Source organism: Canis lupus, chromosome 8 (genome assembly GCF_003254725.2).
Source record: "Canis lupus dingo isolate Sandy chromosome 8, ASM325472v2, whole genome shotgun sequence".
Classification (NCBI taxonomy): Eukaryota; Metazoa; Chordata; class Mammalia; order Carnivora; family Canidae; genus Canis; species Canis lupus.
Window position 1 is genome coordinate 44,185,615 of NC_064250.1, and position 24,830 is coordinate 44,210,444.

The 24,830-nt window shown below is 45.8% G+C and overlaps 1 protein-coding gene, 1 long non-coding RNA gene and 1 pseudogene across 36 annotated transcripts in view; 2 read left to right on the forward strand and 1 right to left on the reverse strand.

Moving 5' to 3' along the window:
- LOC112657802 (nucleoside diphosphate-linked moiety X motif 6-like) overlaps positions 1–24,830 on the forward strand; it is an 84,666-nt gene that overhangs the window by 15,828 nt on the left and 44,008 nt on the right. For 21 of the 35 annotated variants that reach the window (XR_007412415.1, XR_007412417.1, XR_007412419.1 and 18 more), the window contains exons 3-5: positions 14,452–14,527; positions 16,534–16,668; positions 20,615–20,766. The exons of 10 other annotated variants lie outside the window; for them this stretch is intronic. Coding sequence is in view for 2 of the 25 variants with exons in the window: in XM_049113305.1 (XP_048969262.1) it covers positions 16,531–16,668 (138 nt within the window). In the remaining 23 variants the exon portion in view is untranslated. Of the gene's footprint in view, positions 1–14,451; positions 14,528–14,588; positions 15,339–16,530; positions 16,669–20,614; positions 20,767–24,830 lie in introns of those variants that run through there. 4 more of the 35 variants (XR_007412406.1, XR_007412407.1, XM_049113305.1 and 1 more) reach the window with 3 other exon arrangements.
- LOC125755593 (L-lactate dehydrogenase B chain-like) lies at positions 5,066–6,334 on the forward strand (annotated as a pseudogene).
- LOC125755594 (uncharacterized) lies at positions 20,660–22,944 on the reverse strand. The gene is made up of 3 exons (XR_007412429.1): positions 22,847–22,944; positions 21,132–21,330; positions 20,660–20,796 (listed from the first exon to the last, which is right to left on the reverse strand). It is a non-coding gene; the product is annotated as an uncharacterized LOC125755594 (long non-coding RNA).

Genomic DNA, 24,830 nt, shown 5'->3' on the forward strand with positions numbered 1-24,830 from the left:
CAGAGAGCATAAATGGGGAGCTGCAGGTGGAGGGAGGAGAGGCAGACTCCTTGCTGAGTAGGGTGCCTGACGTGGGATTTGATCCCAGTACCCTGGGATCATGGCGTGAGCCACCAGGTGCCCCCTAAATTTTTTTTTTTTAAAGATTTTATTTATTTATTCATGATAGTCACACACAGAGAGAGAGGGGCAGAGACATAGGCAGAGGGAGAAGCAGGCTCCATGCAGGGAGCCCGATGTGGGATTCGATCCGGGGTCTCCAGGATCGCGCCCTGGGCCAAAGGCAGGCGCCAAACCGCTGCGCCACCCAGGGATCCCTGCCCCCTAAATTTTATTTCAAAGTGCTTGTACCAGTCATCCTTCTGTGAGCATTATGTGAGAATGCTATTTTCCATACTGGAATTAGCATCACAGCTTTACATCTTAGTCAAAATGATAAGTGGAAAATAATATTTTAATTTGAATTTTTCACTTATGAATGCTGTTGAGGGTGGCTCGGTGGTTGAGCATCTGCCTTTGGCTTAAGACATGATCCTGGAGTTCCGGGGTTGAGTCCCGCATTGGGCTTCTGCATGGAGTCTGCTTCTCCTGCCTCTGCCTATGTCTCTGCCTCTGAGAGCTCTCCCCTTGTCTCAGGAATAAAAAAATAAAATCTTTTTTAAAAAGATTATTTTCATATATTTATGGCTCTGTTTAATCATTACCCTTTTTTATTTATCTGAAAACTCTTGCTCTTTGTCCATTTTTCTATTGGAATATTTTTCTTTTTTCATATAGGAAATATTTAGTCTTAGAAGCTGCAAGAAGACTACACAAAACTTCCGTATACCTTTTACCCACTTCTCCAGTTTCTTATAATTTACCCTGCTCTACTTTCTCCTCCCACTCTTGGGTACTTTCTTGGTATATGAAAGAAAAAATACGCACGACAGTACATTCATATATATAGGTACATACATATATAGCGTGTACATAGATTAATAGAAGAAGGCAGGAAAGAAAGGAAAGCAAGGAATGGAGGAAGAAAAAGAAGGACAGATATATACATGAAAAGGCATTCTATGGGATGCCTGGGTGGCTCAACAGTTGAGCGTCTGCCTTTGGCTCAGGGTGTGATCGTGTTCCTGGAGTTCTGGAATCAAGTCCTACATTGGGCTCCCTGCATGGAGCCTGCTTCTCCCTCTGCCTGTGTCTCTGCCTCTCTCTCTCTCTCTCTCTCTGTCTTTCATGAATAAATAAAATCGTAAAAAAAAAAAAAAAAAAGAAAAGGCATTTCTAGTACATAAGTACAGTATATTTATTAAAATCAGGAATTTTTTTTAAAGATTTCATTTATTCATGAGAGATAGAGAGGCAGAGACACAGGCAGAGGGAGAAGCAGGCTCCATGCAGGGAGCCCAACGTGGGACTCTATCCCAGATCTCCAGGATCAGGCCCTGGGCCAAAGGTGGCACTAAATCGCTGAGCCACCTGGGCTGCCCTCAAATCAGGATTTTAATACTGATACAATACTACTATCTATTTCACAGACTATATTCATCAACTGTTCCCTAAATGGCCTTTACATCTTATATTTCCCTGTCCAAAGTCCAAGAGTCACAGACTCAATTTAGTTGCCATATCTTTAATCACCTTTAAGCTGGATCAGCTCCTTAAGTCTGTCTCACATGACAAGAATATAGAACAATCATCTTGTAGAAATCCCATCAGTTGTACCTTAATTTTTTTAAAAGGTTTTATTTATTCATGAGAGACAGGCAGAGACATAGGCAGAGAGAGAAGCAGGCTCCATGCCGGGAGCCCGATGCGGGACCCAATCCCAGGACTCCAGGATCACGTCCTGGGCTGAAGGCAGATGTTTAACTGTTGAGCCACCCATGTGTCCCAATTGTAGTTTAGCTTTAGAAGCAGCACTATAAAAGTGATGTTATGTCTTTCTCAGTCCATATTATCAGGCACAAAATGTTGGTCAGTCCTATTACTGGTTATGTTACCTTTGAACACTTAGTTATAATGCTGTCCAGTAGATGGCTCTACTGAAAAGTGACTATTTCTTTTTATAATTAATAGGAAGTTTATGGAGAATTACTTTAAGATCATGTAAATTATTCTTTCCTCCATCAAATTTTTACCCAGTTGTTTCAGCATTCATTGATTATCATCCACTGAAACAGTTAACTGTAAAATCTGTCAAATGATCTTTTTTTACCCATAATTCCATCTACATGTATTATTTGGCATTCTGTTATAAAGAACAGCTTTCCCCTTTCCCTTATTTCATTTATTATCATCAGTATGGATTCCTGAATTTCAATATAATTAAATGGTTTATAATCTATTATTTATTTTTTAAAAGATTTTTTAAAAGACTTTTAAATTTATTTATTCATGAGAGACAGAGGGAGAAGCAGGCTTCTTGTGGGAAGCCCAATGTGGGACTGATCCTGGGACTGCAGGATCACACCCTGAGCCAAAGGCAGGTGCTTAGCCACTGAGCCACCCAGGTATCCCTCTCATTTATTTATTTTAAAGCTAAATTGTCTTAGATTTGACCCATGGGAGCACCTTTAAGCTTGCATCTGTGTCCTTTCAACCTATCTCTATAATTCCTCGAGCATTGCATTATTTTTTGCCACAAAATGTTTTAGGCTTCTCTTGTATTTTACTGGTGCCAGTCCTGGAATTACCATTTTCTCCAAGGATCTCTGGTGTTTTTGAGCAGTCAGTGGTATTTATGAGACAAGATCTGAGGACTAAGTGTGCTCATTATTACTGGGGTATAATTGCTCCTAGTCCCTCTCAGAAGACTGAATCAGAGAATACATTGATCTATTATATGAACGTTTCTATATCTTTATCTCTTGGGAAACAATTCTCCATGGATTGCTTATTACATTTGTAATATGCAGAAGTACTGACAGATATTATTCCAGAGTATCTTTTCAAGGATGTTTGTATAGTGGACCAATTTGGAAAACCTGCCCTGGAAAACCTGGTTTGTTTACTGTCCAGTTTAATAAAGGTAATGTCTTCCTCCAGGGCAGAAATTGGGCAGATTTCTGAGCAACATATCATAAAAGGTGTGGTTTCCCAAAGCTCACAGTTTCTTAGCTATGTTGTAAAATCATTATATGTGCAGTATCCTCAGGACTTCTCTACATTGCTCCCATGAGACTTTGGAATACATTAAATTGACAAGAGCATGCTCTTTGCCCTGCCATGAGAAATAAAATCCTTTGTCTCTGAACCAGGCATCTCATCTTCTGCTACTATCCATGAAACTTAGGCCACTTTTAGGCAACAAGCCTGAGCAATGGAAACCTTTAAGGTAAAAGGGCCCACAGTGGCCACCAAGCTGAAGGCAAATAGGCAGTGCAAACCGGCTTGTTAAGTAATCCATGCTGAAATAGCCATAGGCCCTAACTGACCAGGCACAGTTCCTAAGATTAACAAAAAAAGGGAAATTGCACATGTTCCCATACCTCCTCACTCTGCCCTCTACCTGTGGCCCCTCACGGTTGCCTTGTCCCAGTCTCCTTTGCTGTTCTGCCTACAGCTCCCTTACAGTGTATTCGGTAAAATTCTATCTCCTATTTTGCCTTGGGTGAATCTTTCACCGTCCACCCTACTGGATCCCACCCAATTGGGACACCTCACATTTGGTGGCCCACCCATCCAATCAAGTGTCCTACAAAACTGTGGCATGCTCACTTGTTAGCTTGCACATAGGGTAAAATCTTAGACTGATCACATTTCTTGACCATTTTTGGTGACAAAGATGTGATGGTAACAAAAACATGCTTTTTGTAAATGGAGAATGAAGGTCTACACAGGCCAGATTAGAGGATAAAAGAGGACTCCCCAGGATCCACTACTGAATGCTCTTGATCAAATAGTGGGCAAGAAGGGGGTAAGGGTTCTTCTCTGCCATATTGTCAATAGATGCTTAGAGGCTGGGTAATGAGTTAGGATTAAATAAGTCAATCAAATGCTCCTTCGATTGTTCATTCTCCAAAGTGGGATGGGGAAAGGATGTCATTATAACAAAAGGCGGAAATCCCTGCAGCCCTAGCCAAAATGCAGTATGGCTGTAGCTGCTGAGTCAAGGCATCCTTAAAGCAGAAAAAAATGATGTCCACAATGAAGATTAAGAAATTGAGTGGCCAAAAATATTAGAAGCTAGTTTGGTTGAGCCTTAAGCAGAGTGGTCAGGGTTTATTTAGCGCAGGTGCCTCTATCCTCTGGTGTAGTTTTGAAAGAGGACTTCAACTACCTCCACTCTGACCTCAACCTTTCTAACTGATCAAGTTCTTTCCAGCTTATCTCTTAAATCTGGCAAAAGACTTGTGGGCAAAGCGTCACAACTACGCCCTCAAGTAGTAAGGGCTGCCCTGAGCCAGCAAGACCCTACCCATGACAATGATGATCTGCACTGCCCACCTGCATGTACCCACTGACCCCTATCCCACATAGGGGGATATACAAGATATCCCTATCCTTGTATAAACCTAAGTATTTTCAGTACTTGGGAAACTGTCTTTGAGATGCTAGGCCGCGGTCTTCCTAGTTTTGGCCTCACTGAAATAAACTACTTTCTTGTTTCACCATCACTTGTCTCTCTGCCTTCGATTTCATCAGCAGAAAGTGGCTGAACCTAGTTTGTTTGGGATTGCTCCCCCTTTCCCCCCACCTCCTTCGCCAGAGCTGGTGCTCTTACACCTCTGTGCCTTGGCTATTCTTCTCTTGAGTCTTCCCTATCGCCAATGGCCTGGCTGTTTGCTACTTAGAAACACAACAGACTGGCACATTAATGACACCCCTTTGGGGCCATGAACCCTGGAAACGAATTGTAGGGACTGAACCATCCAGGGTCACTCATGTAGATGTCCTTGGTAAAGATTGGTTTTCTAATGAGACCAACAGGAATCAAACTGATGGAAAACTTTGTACTACTATCGTGGCAAAACCTGTACCATCATATATTGAACACAAATTTATGGTTCAGGAATTACAAGCATATAGCATCAATTTCTACTATATGACCCGCCTCTTCCTCTCCTTGCGGATCCTGCGCTGGAGGAGACGCGCGCAGCTACCTGGTCTCCTTCGCGCGACCCTTACAGCCGCTGGTCTCGGGGCACAATGGCAACTCTTAAGGAAAAACTGATTGCACCAGTTGCAGAAGAGGCTGCAATCCCAAACAATAAGATCACTGTAGTGGGTGTTGGACAAGTTGGTATGGCATGTGCCATCAGCATTCTGGGAAAGTCTGTGGCTGATGAACTTGCCCTTGTGGATGTTTTAGAAGATAAACTCAAAGGAGAAATGATGGATCTACAGCATGGGAGCTTATTTCTACAGACACCTAAAATTGTGGCAGATAAAGATTACTCTGTGACTGCCAATTCTAAGATTGTGGTGGTGACTGCAGGAGTCCGCCAGCAGGAGGGAGAGAGCTGCCTCAATCTGGTGCAAAGGAATGTTAATGTCTTCAAATTCATTATTCCTCAGATAGTCAAGTACAGTCCTGATTGTATCATAATTGTGGTTTCCAACCCAGTGGATATTCTTACATATGTTACCTGGAAACTAAGTGGACTACCCAAGCACTGTGTGATTGGAAGTGGGTGTAATCTGGATTCTGCTAGATTTTGCTATCTTATGGCTGAAAAACTTGGCATTCATCCCAGCATCCATCCCAGCATGGATGGATTTTGGGAGAACATGGTGACTCAAGTGCGGCTGTGTGGAGTGTAGTGAATGTGGCAGGTGTTTCTCTTCAGGAACTGAATTCAGAAATGGGAACAGACAACGACAGTAAAAATTGGAAGGAAGTGCATAAGATGGTGGTTGAAAGTGCCTATGAAGTCATCAAGCTAAAAGGATATACCAACTGGGCTATTGGATTAAGTGTGGCTGATCTCATTGAATCCATGTTGAAAAATCTCCAGGATTCATCCAGTGTCAACAATGGTGAAGGGCATGTATGGTATTGAGAACGAAGTCTTCCTGAGTCTTCCGTGTATCCTGAATGCTCGGGGCTTAACCAGTGTGATCAATCAGAAGCTGAAGGATGATGAGGTTGCCCAGCTCAAGAAAAGTGCAGATACCTTGTGGGATATCCAGAAAGACCTAAAAGATCTGTGACTTCTGGCTTCTAGGCTGTAGAAATTTAAAACCATGATGTGATTAACTGTGAGCCTTTAGTTTTTCATCCATATACATGGATCACAGTTTGCTTTTATCTTCCTAAATATGTGAATTTGGGCTCACAGAATCAAAGCCCATGCTTGGTTTAATGCTTGCAATATGAGCCTTGAACAAATAAAATTAACTACCATAAAAAAAAAAATTCTACTATATGAGGCAGAAAATAAGACTTTCTGATGCAGAGCCTACCACTGCCTGCTAGGTTTGTGATTCCTGCCAAAAGCTTATGTTTCAAGGTAAGAGAGCCCAGGTTGCATGGGTGCTGCCTCTGCAAGCTCCTGGCCAACTGACATCAGAACTTTGATCCTTTTTGGGGGGCCACCAGTGGTACTTTGCCACTGTTGACACTTTCTGAAGCTACAGTATTGCTGTTTCAATCTGATCAACCAACCTCAGCCACACAGTTGGGGCCTTTGAAACTAATCTGGGTCATGTGTTCAGCTTTCTGGACCATTTGTAGCCTGACAATAGTACACATTGTAGTTTAAGTGCCTGACAGTAAACTTTTGATTGCTGAGCCACTCACTTCAAAGATATCCATCTCAAATAAACATATTCTTAGCTACACAAATAGATAAAGAGCCAGGCCACTCTACCCATCATGTTCCCCTTTTGGAAAGCCCTGGGTAATCTAGATAACTGATCCCTTGAATGCTTTTCCTTTCCTGCACTTTAATTCCCACTCTTTTGTTTTAAATTAACCAATAAAGAGTAAACAGGACACCCTCAACCCCAATAAAGATAGAACCCGAGATACATGCACTGTCCCTCAATCCTAACCTGGCTATGTGGTCCCAGTTGTGCAACGTACCCCTGTAGGACTTTTGAGCAATAAACGTTGCTTTTTCAACGTTTCCTGATTCTTGTTGCTAAGGTGTGTCTTGTGGTCATAATAAGAACCACCACATTGGCTCTGGTGGGGGAAATGTAAAGTCACCAGAAGTGGTACACGTGTAGGTGAGTGCCCCCAGGCATTCCTAGCCAATAGTATCAATAGGGACAGACCGAGATCTACACAAAGCACACATTTTATCTCTAAAACCACTCAACGATTAGCTGACAGTAAAGGTAGTCCACAAACCTTCAACATCCACAGCCATGGTAGTATTCAAGTTTTGGAAGCATCTCCAAGAATTCAACTCAAAAAGATGGATGCTTCTGCCTCCCTTACCTATTGACTTGCACACAGTGTAAGATGATTTCATCACTCAATGAAGCTATTTCTAAAAAGGGATCATTGCCTTTTTGTTAGAGTTGGCAGTTAATTAGACTTTAACAGGACACCTGGAGGCCAGCCAAGGGGGGGGGGGGGGGGCCCTGGCCCGCTATTGGGAAAGTCAAGGGCCTGTACTGGCAGCTCTCCCAAAGACAAAGCTACAAGAAGCTGGACTGTTAAATAGGCAGGCCCAAGGCAAGGGACAAAACCCTGCTCTCGAAAAGCTCTCCTCTCCAAGTAATAGCTATTCTACCCCATAGTTAACAACTATCAAGAAAAGATAGAAACCCACACCCGGGGGCATGCAACTTGCCCTTGAGAGAACATGTCTTACATCTCTGGAGTGTACTCCCACTTTAAAAAATGCTTCACTTGCATTGCTTGTTTAGTCTATCATCATTCTTTTTTCCACAAGACAAAGAGCCTCCAGCAACATTGGGGACTGGTTGGCCGGAGGAGGCCTTAGGGCCTTGGGGTCTCCCTAGTCTTCGTAGCACCATCTTGGCTATTTCTTTGGTGTAATGATAAGGACACAAGGGGTGGGAAGTAATATAGCACTATTTTAAAAGTTCTGGATTCTGCTGTGTGTGACCATTCCTAGGCATGGACCACTGGACCATGGACCATGGACCATTCCTAGGCATCCTTTATTCCCCTGGTATATATATCACCATGGCAGTACATTCTCTGGAAGGCAGCCTGACTAGAAGGAGGTTTAGGGAATTTAAACCAAAATCTTTAAAAAAAATTTTTTTTTAAATATTTTATTTATTCATGAGAGACACAGAGAGAGGCAGACACACCGGCAGAGGGAGAAGCAGGCTCCATGCAAGGAGCCGGGCGTAGGACTCAATCCTGGGTCTCCAGGATTAGGCCCTGGGCTGAAAGCAGATGCTCAACTGCTGGGCCACACAGGTGCCCCTTAAACCGAATTCTTACTGAATTTTATGAAAGTGCCATGGAATCACCCGTACCAGTCCCTTCCAGAGCGAAGAGCTAGTTATGAGTAGGAGATTTTAGAAAGATTTTAGGGGTACCTAGAAGTCTTAGATGGTAGATCATATGACTCTTGGTATCAGAGTCATGAGTTTGACCCCATGTAGGCCATAGAGCCTACTTAATTAAAAAAAGAAACATGTTGTGGTGCCTAGGTGGCTCAGTTGGTTAAATGTCTACCTTTGGCTTAGGTCATGATCCCAGGGTCCTGGAATCCAGTCCTGTATCGGGCTTTCTGCTCAGCAGGGAGTCTGCTTCTCCCTCTCCCTCTATGCCTCCCCACTGCTCTTTCTCTCTCTCTCTCAGATCTTTTTTTTTTTTTTAAACAAAAACATTTTTAAATGAAATTTTTTATCTACAGGGATGACAAATAACAATTTTGTGGCAGTAGAAAGAGAAAACCCTGGAACTGGAGGAGAGAATACCTCAGACCTGGGGGAAAGAGGGACATTAAAGATTTTTTTTATCTTTCAGAACTTCACTGGAACCTTCCTCATGAAGGCCATTGCCCTGATGCAGCATTGCCAAACTCCTGCAGGCATCTAAAATTTAACCAACTATTGAGTCTGGCGTCCTCTATCAGACGGCTCTGGCCATGATTTGACTATCTTACTTAACCTTACTGGGAAGTAATTGGAAAAAAATAGGAGTGGCCCCAGTTCCTGCACCATGCAAAACACTGAAGAAACCTTCAGGTGCCGTTGTCATCCCCATTCTATAGCTAGCCCTCATTCTTGGAGGTGGATGAATACCACCTGACTGATGGGGTAGACAAATATGACAAATCAGAGAACTGTCTTTGATCCCTGTAAGTACAGGGCTATATTATTTTATTTGAATGGAATGCAGAAACACAAGGCTATCAGCTTTTAGAAAATCATACTGGAGCTACTCTCAACCTATACACTATGATTGATTGAAGTACCTCAATGGTCCTTTTACACAATGCAACATTTTGGGGGCATTTTGTGTACCTTCCTGGCATAATTTTTGTGAATACCAGGCATAACTGTCCTGTCACCTGAAAACACGTTCATCTTAGGGATACTCATAAGGGGTCTCCAAGTGTTTAAGGATACATGACCAGTAGACCAGGTAGCCTTCAAATGACTGCAGAGCTTTCCCCAAAATGAGGAAAGATTACCAGAGAGATAACTGACTCATTACTGCACATATTAAAGGCAGCTTCTATACAATGCTGAGAAATTTGTTCCAACTTTTAGCTAAAGTGAGCAATGACTGGGCAGCCCGGGTGGCTCAGCAGTTTAGCACCACCTTCAGCCCAGGGCCTGATCCTGGAAACCCAGGATTGAGTCCCACATCGGGCTCCCTGCATGGAGCCTGCTTCTCCCTCTGCCTGTGTCTCTGCCTCTCTCTCTCTCTGTCTCTCTCTCTGTCTCTCATGAATAAATAAATAAAATCTTTTAAAAAATTAAAAAAATAAAGTGAGTAAGGACACCACCAAAGCACTGGAAGATAAAACCCACCAGCTGGATATGTTTCCTAGGACGGCCCAGAGGTACTCTACTGAATTGGTAAGGAACGGCTGGTGAAAGGGACACTGATACCCCTGAGCAGCTCTGTCGTGGCTGTCTTCTAGCAGACCTGGGTTGATGCTGCCACAGACCTGGACTCCATCTCTCACTGGACATGACAGGATTCCAGAATGTCAGGGTCCACAAGGCAGCATTGAGCCATCGGAGGCAAAGTGTCTGTAATTAATGTGACATTGCTCAAATTGGAATGTCCACCCAGTAACCTTTCAGCCACAGGGGAAGATGTCTACTAGAACATGTTGCTATGAGAGAGACAGATGAGTATCTGAGGGCAAGCACGATTTGTGCAAGCAAAAAAGCTCTCAAGAACAATGTTAGTGGCTGCAATGGGAAATTGTGACCCTCTCACCCCCGTGTCCAGACCTAGACCAGTTCTCAGACCCAGACTCACTGACTGAAGTGGAAGTAAGATCACCTCAAGCAAAGACTCTGAAGGCAATCGTACATGTATTCATAGAACCCATTCCCTCACTCCTTCCTCAAATGATACTGAGATCCTGAAGAAAGGGAAGTACTCCAATATTAGCAGCATTTCTCTGATACAGGGTCTGCTGAGCTGCCATTGATAACAGGGCAGATAATGTGATGGTGATCATCCATTAGCGTGGGGACAGACAGAGGCAAGGTAACAAACATTGCTGGCACACGTCCTCCTCGTGACTTATGCCATGCATGGTGTCCTCTTCCTGGCCCTTGGCTGAAGAATCAACAGATCTCCTTAGCAGCTGGCGGAATCCTCTCACCGGTTCCCTGACAGAGGGAGACGGAGTCACTACAGTAGCCAAGGCTACTCCTAACTGCCTTCTGTCAAAAGCCCCTCCCAACTGCCTTCTCCACCAACACAGGAGCAATACGCAACTAAGGTAGGAGCAGAAGTAATGTTTACCCAAAGGACTTAAGAATGGTGGGCCACATTTCTTCCCAATTGAGATCCCTTTGTGGCCCCCTGAAAAATCCTTCCTTAATATGGCAGTTGCTTGTTCTGTGACTTCCGGTCACCCTTCAGGGGAATCATCTGAGACGGGGAGCAAGGCTCATCGACACCCTCCAGTTATCTTACCTTTGTGGCTGCAAGAAATTCACCCCAGGCCATGTTTCTTTTGGGAAGCTCCAGCCCATGTTTGAGCATGGTGGCACTAAACCAGGGCCACACTGCTGCCCAAAGTAGGAGGCTGTAAAGGGTCGCTGTGGCTCAAGGGCTCCCCACTGGCATGGGTAAACGAGATTCACACCTACTCTGTTGTCTGAGGCTCTTATAATACGATCGTATCTTTCTCTCTCCTTTAGCATGAGAGGTATGGTGGATTAAAGGCTCGCTGAGTCTACTCTTAACTCCTCCCCCTTTATCCTTACAAACTTTCCTTCCATGAACCTCCTGAAGGTCTAATCCTGTCTTGACATCCACTTCTCCAAAGACAGTGGTGCTGATAGTGATCTGCCAAAAGAGCAAGATGAGCTTAGGGCCATGCTCAGTCAACACTCAGCTGTCAAGGAGGACTCTCTCCCAAGAAGAATGTGAAGAAAAGGTAATCCCTGGCACAAGGTGGTAGGTAGCCTAACGCTGAGGAATTTACCAGCGGTGACCCGGGAAAGGTCCTGACAGGGCAACACTCTCTCATGTGCAATGAATTAGGCATTTGAACCACATGCAAGCTGTAATGTCTCCAAGGATGGCAGATTTGGTGGGTTATGACCAAATTGTGTTGAGGCCCTGTCAAAGGTAACAAGAAAAAAGGGAACTGGGGGACTCTCCTAGGTTACTAAACAGTAAGGCCATATATAAGTGCCAGAAAGCTTCTTTAGTTGCTTACCAAAGGGCCCTTATCTCCTGGTATGGAAGAGTAATCATAGCTGAGGAGCAATCTCAGTATCAGAGGGCCCAAGAGCTGCAGGGACTTTTCCATAGTCCTCCAGAGCAAGTATATAATTATGCTAGGGAAACCAGGTGTTTTAAACAGGAGATTGTGACCTCTGGGTATATATCCCTGAAAATATGGGCTCCACAGGACCATATGAATTCTCAGAGCTTGTCTTCCCACAAGGAACCGTCCCCACTCCTCCTGGCTGCCCTCCCTCACATGGGGTCTGCTGTGCCATACCTAGCATAATCTGGCTGGATAAGTCCCAAGCCCCACTCTGAGAAGAATGGTATCACACCAAAGTAGATGCAAGAATCCGTGTGAGGCAAGGACAATGGTCCCAGGGAATGAGGCCCACGCACTTCTAGGGGAACTCTCAGAAGCAGGTAGAAAACAATAGCCTGTCCTGGGCAAAGTCAAAATGCTTCATTTACCATGCTTGCTGGCAGAACAAGGCTAAGAGAGATAGGCATGCTACCCTGCATATATGATGTGAGCCCAGAGGACCCATCGGAATGTACTTGGTAAAGACAGAACAGACCAGTGGTTACCAGAGGAAGAGGCAGAGGGGTGAGCAATATAGGAGTGGGGGGGGGGGGGGGGGCGTCAAAAGGCACAAATTTCCAGTCGTGTCATCAATAAGCCCTGGGGAGGTAGTGTATAGCATGGTGACCATCGTTAATAATACTGCATTCTGTATTTGAAAGTTATTGAGAGAGTAGATCTTCAAAGTTCTCATGGCAAGAAAAAGCTTTCCTGTAACAATGTATGGTGACAGATGCTAACTAGACTTATGGCTGTGTCTATTGCCATATGTACACACGTTGAACAATTACACTCCCAACTTGAAACGGATATGATGCTACAGGTCAATATGCTACAGGTCAATTATACCTCAATGAAAGGAAAACAACCAAACTGCTGGTGCAAGGAGAAACATCACCTCTTAGGAGTTCAATTGTGTCTCTCCTCTACAGGCCAGTCTGATGATAAGACAGATTAGCACGGAACCCTGTTTTTTAGCACCTAAGGCAATAATGAGGTCTCTCCAAGTAACAGAGACCAGGTGGCCGCAGCCAGGGACCCACAATGACCCTAAAACTGGTCAAGATTGGAGAGGTAGCAAAGGGGATTCACCTATAGGGACTTTTGTGGTGGTCACAAGCACAAGATCTCGAGAGGCAAACAGAGCGCTTCGTAACATCTACAATGGAAGAAGGCAAAACTGGCAGAGGAGGAGGCTGAGAATGGTTGCAACGATAAAAAATCATGATGCTTGTGCAGTTCCTGGAGCAAAGATGATTTGCAGAGGCAGACACCTATGAACTGAACAGATAGATATGGCTGTGTCCCTAGGAGGAAGGACCTATCAATATAATGGGACACAAGGTAACCTATCAATTCTCCCAGTCCCACGACTACACGAGCCTGATGGCCATTACCCTGAGAGCCTGTACACTAGGAATAGAGAAATACTTTGGATTCTTAGACACTGTCTCTGCATTGACATTAATACTAAGAATTCCAAAGCATCATCATAGATCATGTTAGAGTGGGAGCTTATGGGCATCAGGCAGTAAGTGGAGTCCTAGCTGACACACAGCCCACAGTGGGTTCAGTGGTCTGCAGCCCAAGCCCGGGGTCACTTCCCCGAGTCTCCAGGTATATGACTGGGCTTGGTGTCTTTGGCAGTTAGAACAACATCCCCACAGGGTGCTTAGCATGTGGAGTAACAGCTCTCATCGTCACACTGCAGGTGGAAGACTCTTCGTTGTAGTTGTTATTTTTAAAGGGAGATTTCTTGAGGTATAACTGGTATAACTGTTCACTTTTGTGTAAATGTTTTGTCCGTACACGTATCAGATGGTCAGTTCTGCCTCGTACTTTACAGACAGCCTGTGCTCAGGCATTTCCTAAGGTATGAAATGTGAGTTCCTACAACTCCAACAGCCAGGGGCCTTAAGCTGTGATGTATCAGTCAGGGATGGACAGTTCCTCCTGTGATGGTTTTATAATCAAGACACAACAGGGGCACATGAGGGGCTCAGCCAGTTAAGTGTCTGCCTTCAGCTCAGGTCATGATTCCAGAATCCTGGGATGGAGTCCTGGGTCAGACTCCCTGCTCAGCAGGTGAGTCTGCTTCTTTCCCTCTCCCTCTGCCCCTCTCCCTCCTTGCTCGTGCATGTGCGCCTCCCCCTTTCTCTCTTTCACTCACTCTATTTCACTTCACTGTCTCTCTCAAATCAATAAATGAACTCTAAAAAAAAAAAGTGATAAAGATACAATGCCAAACTCATTCTGCTGGAATACCTCAGGTTTAGTATAGCCCAAAAGGAATAATGAGAATAGTGAGAATAATGGCATATATTAAGTGCCTAACGTGTTCCAGGCCCTTCTTGGGTGCTTTCTTCTGATCACCACAAAATCCTGGCAAAGTGCATTGCATCTCCCAATGTAACATGGACCTTGAAACTCACGGCCTGAGGCTTTGTCCAAGAGCCCATACTTGGCAGGCGGTAGGTAGATCTGTTGGCACCCATGTGCCTTGACAGAAAAGTTCTTACCATCCTATCATATCTTCCAACTGTCACTTCAAGTGCCATTTGTTTAACAGGAGCAGTGAAATGAAGAAATAACAGAAATCTACTATATGGCCAATTGGGAAATGGTCCAAAAACTTGTTAAATCTGGTGCGTACCCATGCCAACAAGGTTTGCTTACCCAATCATTTGTAAAACGCGGGATTCCACATCTTAACAAACACACAGGTTGCTTTTTTTTTTTTTTTTTTTTTTTTTTGCCGGGATATTTTATTTGAAGGTGACAAGCTCAGGATAAATACGGGAATGTATAATTATAAGAGTCTTTATTGATCATTTTTCCAGTGGTCAATGTTATTTTGTCCATTTTGTGCATATCACTGGTATTAACTAACTGAAATATTGATGCTTCGAAGGTTTATGTTTTGTGCTCCTCAGTACCTTTTTTTTAATTGGAAAAAGAGTCCAATGATTAACCCAGTCAGGAAAAGTAATGTACGAATCACTATTAAACCTAGTGCCCTGTTTACACTAACAGTTACTTTGCCTCTTAGAACATATTCTCTGTCCGGTGGAGGGCCACTATCTATACTACCACCTGCTCCTTTCTCTTCACATGTTGGGGGTTTCCAACCTCTCATACAGTGACAGTGTTTCTTGCTGTTACACACCCCTCTGAAATTGCATGTACTCACATCACAGTCAAAACCCATGTCTTGATAAAAAGTACAATTCTGATTCAAGCAGTATTTTCCTGGGCCACATGTTGCCCCATCCACAACTAGCCCCATTTCTGGGATCTCTGTCCCATGGTGTGCATCGTATCCAAAGCATTTTTCTTGATTAATACCTGTTACTATTATGTGACGAAATGTAACATGGTCACCTCCACCAGGAATTTCTTGAACATCACGACAGTGCAGCATTCCACAAAGAACATCATCTTCTTCACATCTAACAGGTTTTCCTCCTCCTCGTACCACCCTCACCCCACAGTTCCCAAATCGATCACCTAATACGTTCAGTTTTTCATAGCATGCTGGTGCAGCATCTTTTATTCCATAGCCAAAAAGGGATTGACACTGCATATCACGATCAGTACAGTTTCCTCTCACACAGACAGCTAACGTTGAACATGGGGTTCCATCCTGGGTGTAAACGTCATTAGGACAATTATGCGATGTCCCATCACAGTATTCTGGGAGATCACAAATACCGAGTATGTCCCTGCAAAGCAGTCCAGGTTGAGCATATTTGCAGTTAACGCAACAGGATCCTTCGCTGCAGTCACTCCCAAGGGAAAAGGCACAATTGGTCTCACAACATTTATTGTCATTGCAGTCTTTAAGGGAGCCACAGTCACATTCTTCCAACTGATTTCTAATCTTGTCACCACAACGAGGAGCTACATAAGGAAAATTGGTGTATGGTACATTTGGTATGCTCATACAAGGATCCCATCCACTAACTCGACGGTGCAGGCTGTCATAAGAACAATTACTCAACATATCCATTAAACCAGGCTGTTCAGTCATGACACAGTGGCTTCTTCTAAAACATTTACAACCAAATACATCATGGACAAGGTTTAAGCTGTGACCTAAGGTGTGTGCTGAAATACCCCCAGCCAAGAATATGTGATAATTTGCTACATACACAAACATTGCTCCCCAGTTGGGGTTGCATGTTCCACCATGGTGGGCAAAGTATATACTTCCTACAATCTTATGTCCTGTAAGAAGTAGGGAAGTATCATGTTCAATCTTATAGAAAAATCCATAATATTTCCACAAGCCAAAGTCTTCTACAGCAGAATATGCTGATTTTTTCTTTGTTATTTCTACATGATCCCGATCATTCCATATGCACAAAAGACGTATATAGACATTTATAAGAGATTGTTGGTAAATTGTGTGAAGTATGCTGTTTATCATTACCACACCCTCTATTGCCTGTGTTATATTAGGCCTCATCAAATATAAAGAGTGAGAAATTGTGTAGTGAATTTTTAAAAATTTCCTATGTGACTGCCACAAATACACTGGGCCTGCTCTAGGAGTTCCAGCAAGCATTGCCTCCTCATATGCTTGATCTGTATCTTGCTCTCCAATCTTACACTTTTGAGCCTCTGATGATCTTCCTTCTGTCACAAGCAGGGAAACCACGTGCTCAAATGTGGAAGAAGCCTCCAGCGGTTTTATTTCATACGTGAAGTCATCGACCTGCAGCATGCCACGCAGACCCCCATTGCAGGTGTCCAGCGTGCCCATGGACCCAGGGACCCCTTCCAGGTAGCTGTAGTAGTAGCAGTCTCGGGGGACAAAAGGGTAGTCCTCCTGCATGGCACCCTGATCGTTATCGGTGATCACAGGAAAATGTCTGGGCAGCAGGTTCTTCTTAACTTTCATGTGAACCACATGTCTTTGCCCCCTGAAGTGAATCTTATAGGAGAGGTGGCCTTGTCTCTCCATTCCACCCACCCTGTGGGACACCTTCCTGGGGATCACGACTTCAGAGGAAGTGAAGCGCCATCCTGGGAGGGCACGGGAGCAGCAGCCTGGGGACAGGAGTAGCCAGAGCAGAGGCAGCCAGAGATTACCTGTCAAGTGGGCCTGGGCCCAGGCAGGCCCCATAAGTGAAGGAGCCTGTGACCACAGAAGATGTAAACAGGCGGGAGGTAGGCAAGATGATCCCTGAAACAGCAACTTTTCTAGCGGTGGAGTCCTGAGGAGAGCAGAGAGGGACTGGGGACTAGGCCTCCCCAGAGGGGGTGGGTGGGGGTGGGGGTGGGGGGGAGGCAGAGAAGCTGTTACATAATAATGATGTGCTCAGTAGGGGAGGCTGTGCTCAGTGAGCTGGGTGTCTGAGCACAGGGGACCTAGAGAAGAGAAAAGATGGGAGGCACTGGGAATAGTAGTGTGTAGTGTGTCCCTGGGCCAAAAGGTCCCACGGTCTCTTGGAGAAGGCACACGGGAAGAATCAGTGCACTTGGTGGAAGTTCAGTGAGGGAAGGGCTTCTCTTTCTCAAACTAAATGGCATAAGCGATCGACACATAATTAACACGGAGGTTGGAGAGGACAGTGGGAGCTTCTTCAAATAATGTTGAGGAGAGAATTAGATTCCCTCACACTTTACAACACTTGAGTGCACTTGGCGATGATTGATGGAAAGAAATTGTAAATGGAGGTCATGAGCAGAAAAGTTAGCGTGTATAATAAAACAAGTCAGTCCCCAGACTTTTAGAGCCACTCGTACATTGTTTCAGCCCACAACAGCCATAGGCACAGGGAGAACTGTGGTATGGGTGTCCCACCCCTGTCTGGCAAGGCTGCGGAGGTAGGATCGCTACCGCGGTGTACCTGGAAGGCAGGCCTTCCACTCTAGTGGGTCCAGGAGGTGGGATGGGATCCCCAGAGAGAGGAGCATGGAGCCAAAGAGGATTACTCTCTTGCCCTAAGGTTCTGGACTTGCTTGGGATCTGTCACTCCTTTCTTCCCTATTTCTTCCTTTTGGAATGGCAGTGTACATCCTTTGCCTGTCCCGCTGTTGTACCTTGGAGGCATCTAACTTATTTTATTTTACTTTTTTTGTATATTTTTTTTATTGGAGTTTGATTTGCCAGCATATAACACCCAGTGCTCATTCCGTCAAGTGCCCCCCTCAGTGGCCGTCACCCAGTCACCCCATCCCCCTGCCCACCTCCCCCCTTCTGCTACCCCTTGTTCGTTTCCCAGAGTCAGGAGTCTCTCATGTTCTGTCACCCTCTCTGATTTTTCCCACTCATGGTCTCTCCTTTCCCCTATAATCCCTTTCACTATTTTTTATATTCCCCATATGAGTGAAACCATATAACGTTTGTCCTTCTCAATTGACTTACTTCACTCAGCATAATACCTCCAGTTCCATCCACGTCGAAGCAAATGGTGGGTATTTGTTGTTTCTAATGACTGAGTAATATTCCATTGTATACATGGACCACATCTTCTTTATCCATTCATCTTTCGAAGGACACCGAGGCTCCTTCCACAGTGTGGCTATTGCGGACATTGCTGCTATAAACTTTGGGGTGCAGGTGTCTCCGCTTTTCACTGAATCTGTATCTTTGGGGTAAATCCCTAGTAGTGCAATTGCTGGGTCGTAGGGTAGCTCTATTTTTAACTCTTTGAGGAACCTCCACACTGTTTTGCAGAGTGGCTGTACCAGTTCACATGCCCACCAACGGTGCAAGAGGGTTCCCCTTTCTCCACATCCCCTCCAACATTGGTTGTTTCCTGTCTTGTTCATTTTCACCATTCTCACTGGGGTGAGGTGGTATCTCATTGTGGTTTTGATTTGTATTTCCCTGATGGCAAGGGATGCGGAGCATTTTCTCATGTGCTTATTGGTCATGTGTATGTCTTCTTTGGTGAAATTTCCGTTCCTGTCTTTTGCCCATTTCATGATTGGATTGTTTGTTTCTTTGCCGTTGAGTGTAATAAGTTTTTTATAGACCTTGGATGCGAGCCCTTTATCTGATACGTCATTTGCAAATATCTTCTCTGGTTCCGTTGGTTGTCTTTTAGTTTTGTTGTGCAGAAGCCTTTTATCTTGATCAAGTCCCAGTGGTTCATTTTTGCTTTTGTTTCCCCTGCCTTCACAGATATATCTTGCAAGAAGTTGCAGTGGCCAAGTTCAGAAAGGGTGTTACAATTGAACCCAAAAGCATAAGTATCTAGGAATAAACCTAACTAAAGAGGTAAAGGATCTATACCCTAAAAACTACAGAACACTTCTGAAAGAAATTGAGGAAGACACAAAGAGATGGAACAGTATTCCATGCTCATGGAGTGGAAGAATTAATATTGTGAAGATGCCAATGCTACTCAGGGCAATTTGCATGTTCAGTGCAATCCCTATCAAAATACCATGGACTTTCTTCAGAGAGTTGGAACAAATCATCTTAAGATTTGTGTGGAATCAGAAAAGACCCCGAACATCCAGGGGAATATTGAGAAAGAAAACCAGAGCCGGGGGCATCACAGTGCCAGAGTTTAAGTTATACTACAAAGCTGTGATCATTAAGACACTGTGACACTGGCACAAAAACAGACACAAAATCAATGGAACAGAATAGAGAACCCAGAAATGGGCCCTCAACTCTATGGTCAACTAATATTTGACAAAGCAGGAAAGACTATCCACTGGAAAAAGGACAGTCTCTTCAATAAATGGTACTGGGAGAATTGGACAGCCACGTGCAGAAGAATGAAACTAGACCATTCTCTTACACCAGACACAAAGATAAACTCAAAATGGATGAAGGATCTAAATGTGAGACAAGAATCCATCAAAATCCTAGAGGAGAACACAGGCAACACCCTTTTTGAATTAATTAATTAATTTATTTATTTATTTATTTATTTATTTATCTATTTATCTATTTATTTATTTTTATTCAGAAAATATCCACAGATTATTGAAAGATCCAGAGTGAGGCTTGGTCGGAAGGTGCTCTGAATTAATCTGGGCCATCATGTGGCCAATGTCACATTTCACTCATCTTTTCTCCCCATTTGCTCCAGGCATGATCTCCTTCGGTCCAAGTAGCATACAATTCACTTCTAGAGTGATTAAAGCTCTGGAAGGGGATGGAGTCTAGAGGGGAATGCCAGCTTGGTCCGGTTCTGAGAGGAGCCCTCTTCGGGGCTGCAGACTGCTGGATTCTGAAGGCTTAAAGAGACTCGTGTGTGTGCTTGTGTGTGTGTGTGTGTGTGTGTGTGTGTGACTCATAAACTGTTTATGGTGTCTTTAGGATGCAGTGTGGACAGAGAACGGTCTCTCACAGACAGAGAATCTTTATCCCAGTGAGTTGGCTCATTTGTCGTTTTCATAGGCAACTGGAGTCTTCCTCTGGGAATACTCAGAACTCCTCAGTCCCCACCATGTACACAATACACTACAGATGGTGGTGTCACACACAGGATGGACACCAGGTGCAGTGCCGCATGCTGGGGATGCCTTTGTTGAAGTAGGACAGGAAGGTGTGCACAGGGTGTCAGGCTGTAGGCGACCACATGCCCTGTCTGTGTCGGATTCCCCAGCTCACGGGGGCCCATGGTCCCAGCGGCACCAGGGTCACCCTGTTGTCCACAACTATGGGACCGACCTTTAAAGTCACAATTAGTATTTTTAAAGATTTTACTCACTTACTTATTTATTCATTTGTTTATTTATTTATTTATTTATTTGAGACACAGAGAGAGCACAAGCGGGGAGCAGGAGGAGGGAGAAGCAGACTCCCCAGTGAGCAGGGAGACTGACAAGGGGCTCCATCCCAGAACCCCGAGATCACAACCCGAGCCGAAGGCAGACGCTTAACTGACTGAGCCACCCAGGCGCCCTCAAGTTGGTATGACATATCTTCTTTTCCACTTTGGAGCTAATCAAGAGAGGAAAAGAGAAAAGTTGCTATGCAATGTATTTTGTTGAATAATATACAGAATTCATAGTCTGGCACCGTGTCACCTTATATATGAAAGGATGTTGTAATGAGACATAGTGAATACTCCTAGGAAACTACTGGGATGATAATCTCTCCTAAAGGACTCAAAGGCTTCCCCCCCAGTCCTGTCAATTTTTATTTACAAAAATAAGCAGCATTTGAGTACTGATCTCTTTTTCTCCTCATACCAGAAAGGAAACAAAGAACATGAACAATCTACCTCCTAGCCAGAAAAAAAGTGTTTTATAACCTCAAAACAAATGTTTACTCACCAAGAGCCGTAAATGGCTCAAATTGGAGATTTTGGTGGGATTTTCATCAGTAACTAAACTACTGAAGCTGCAAACCATCTAGGGAGCCATCAATTGTCTATCTCCTACACTTCTGAAAACCTTTGTGTTGGAATCAATCTTTTGTTCTAATCTTTGAAGCATGACCACTGTAAAATGACCATATTCATTCGGCTGGCACCTGAAAAACATGGAGCATGAATTTGTAGAATGAACAAATGAGCAATTTTTCCTGTGTGCTTAAAGTCCGATATGGCTCCGTCACTGAAGTGCAGGGTGCAGAAAGCATAAATCCCTAGTGTGAGTCCACCCGCACTCCACAAATGAGGGCACTGAGGTCCAGAGAAGGACAGTGACTTGGCCAAGGTCACACGGCAAGCAGAACCCAGGGCTCTGACTCTCAGTTCAGAGAGGCCTGGGACTCTGAGATGGGCATCCTCCATGCTGGATCTCCAGCGCCCCCAGCCCCCACCGGGCAGAGAAGGAAGCATGTGAACCTCAGAGGGCAAGACAGATGCCAGACCTGGGGCAGTGGCAGACGTGCATGTTTTGGAAGTGCCCTGAGGGCTCTGACTGCCTCACACACACACAGCCTGGAATAGAGAGGAGCAGACTGGGCCTGAGGGAGCAGCCATGCCAGGAGTGGGAAGTGGCTCTTGCCCCACGGCCCAGGAGAAGGGACATGGAGATGGCCTGGCAGGGCTGCTGGGTGGGAGTCGGAGGAGCAGGTGGCTGCTGGCCTTTTGGCCACCACCGCTTGCTCAAATTCCCCTACCCAAGTGTGACTGGGAGCCACTGAGCCAGGGGTCACATGTCCCCCAACCCCTGTTTCTTTGCCTCATCCATCATAGCAGGCCTCACCTGCTGTGATTGGCTGTGTCCCCTGCCTTGTGCATCCCTGTTCTCAGACTGGGAGTTTTCCAAGTCAGATTAACCCTGTGTTCCCAGCGCCTAGCCCGGGTCCCAGCCCAGATAGGCAGATATCCAGTGACCGTTTGGGACAAGCCAGGGGGATGAGTGCTAATGGTGGAGTTTCAGGCCCACAGATATGGCTAGCCCTCATCAAGACAGTCCCCTTCAGCAGGACCACACACAGTTCTGGGCTTGCCTGATGCAGAGTGAGAGGCATGGCTACCCGCATGGGGATGGGGCCGAGGTGAGGGAAAGGGTGCCCGAGGGCTGTGACAGGGTCTTGGGGGAATGTGAAGACTGCAGTCGGGTGACTGGTGCTCCACTGGGTGGAGAGCAAATTGGCTCGGGCTTGGAGCTGGGGTTGCAGCAGGGAGCAGGATGGGTGGGTGAGATCCTTACAGAACTCAGTCCAGTGGAGGGGACAGAGGACAAATGAGAAAAGCAGCCAACAGAAGACGCCTTTGTGTCAGGGAGGATCTCCTGAGGAGAGGACATTTCAGCAAGACTTGGGGTTGAGAAGAAGCTGCAGTGCAGGGTGGGGACAGCCCCCAGGTCGAGGGCACAGAGGCCGGCGTGCCGGGAACCCCCAGTGTAGTGGTAACGAAGTGAGTGGGAGAGTGGGCTGAATCCTGCAAGGGACAGGAAGGGCTTCTCAGAGGTGGCAGGGATACCCCGCGCACACACGCGCGCGCGCGGGCTTCAGGGATGCTTGGCAGAGCCTGGGCGCCCTATCTTGGTCACCGTCCTCTTGGGTCAACAATGCTGACACAGCCACATCCTCTTACCTGGGCAGGGTGGGGCAGGTTTGGGGAGCAGTGGGCCTGGACCGTTCTCCGGAGATGGTACCCCGTCACATCCACCTTCTTTGTGGCAGCTACCCTTACTGAGGCCCCCAGGCGGCAGGCGCTTTGTGAACTCACCTTTCTCCACTATCCTCACAGTGACCAGGTGGTGAGGAGTCAGGCCCAGGGGGCCCAGAGACATGCTAAGACTCATAGCCAGCAGCAGCAGAACTCACACACCTACACAGGATTTGGGAGCAATGTCTAGACTACCCCCTTCACCTCTGCCCAGAGCAAGGGCTCTCCGACCCCCTCCCTGGCTCTGGCAGGTGACTGAACCAGCCTCGAGAGCCCAGTGGCCCGGAGAGCTGCACCTGCCCAGACCCCGGTACTTGAGGATCCCCCTCTCCAGCCTGTGACACTGTGAGCCCCCCAGGTGGTACTCTGCAAGGCTGGGCTTCAGTGACTTGATATTATTGTACTGGAGTATAGTTGACATCCACGTGACATAGTTTCTGGTCCACAACAGTGAGTGGGCCAGTGTAAACATCACCACAGCTATGCCTCTCTGACAAGTGCAGCTACCATTGTCACCATACGTGGGCCACAGAGATTGGATGGATGGATGGATGGATGGATGGATGGATGGATGAATGGATGGGGTGGATCGGGTGGATAGGGTGGATCGGGTGGATGGGGTGGATGGGGTGGATGGGTGGATGGGGTGGATGGGTGGATGGGGTGGATGGGGTGGATGGGTGGATGGATTGATTTTTTCACCGTCGTCTTTAGATCACGTTTCCCAAAACCCAGGGTTTCTTGAGAGGCTGAGTAAGCCCCAGAGCGGCCCCTCCCAGCCCTTGACCTTACTCCCATGGCAATGGATCACCCTGGACAGGGTCCTGGGTGTCATTCATTGTCTCCAATAGTTTGAAGGGGGTCTGAAGCTCTAAAACGTTGGCAAGTTCAGAGCTGGAGAAGAATTGGCTCCAGCAAACCCAGCCTTCCCATGCCCCCACAGAGAGCAACAGTTAAACTGCTACCCACAGACAAAAACAGCTCTGGCAGATGTCTAGAGTTCACTTAGAGCGTTTTAGCAACACGGTGGAACAAAATCACCCAGAACAGTCAATCATACCAGAAGAGAGGGAGCCCTTCATTTTGCCTGCATCATCCCATGCCCAGCCCAGCATTGTTGAGCACCGAGACAGAACTTCCCAGCTAGAAATTTTCCCTCTTACCAGGAAAGGAAGAGCAGAGTGAATGAACAGCTTCTTCAGCCTTGTGGGGGTGGGGGCACTGCACAAGGGTACCATGTCAGGCAATAAGTGGAGTCCTAGCTGACACACAGCCCACAGTGGGTTCAGTGGTCTGCAGCCCAAGCCTGGGGTCGCTTCCCCGAGTCTCCAGGTATATGACTGGGCTTGGTGTCTTTGGCAGTTAGAACAACATCCCCACAGGGTGCTTGGCATGTGGAGTAACAGCTCTCATCGTCACACTGCAGGTGGAAGACTCTTCGTTGTAGTTGTTATTTTTAAAGGGAGATTTCTTGAGGTATAACTGGTATAGATTATAATACGCCAAATGTATGCGGTCATGACGCCGCTACCCCAGTCAAGACACGGAACATACCCTTTGCCCCCAAGACCTTCCCTGTGCCCCTTTGCAGTCAGCCCCTTCCCTCCAGTCCCTGACGACCACCAATCTGTTCTCTGTCCCCACAGTTTTGCCTTTCCCCCGATGTCATAAGAAATAGAGCCACACAGTCCTGCAGTCAGTCTACTGGATCTGACTTTGTTCACTCAGCATGATTTTGAGATCCACCCCCATGTTGTTGCGTGAGTCAGTAACTGGTTGCTCTTTACTGCCAAGTAGCAGTCCATCATGTGGCTATACCACTCTTGGTTGATTCATTCGCCGCTGATGGACATTTGGGTTGTTTTCACTTGGGGGCTATTGTGAACAAAGCTGTTGTGAGCATCTGCCT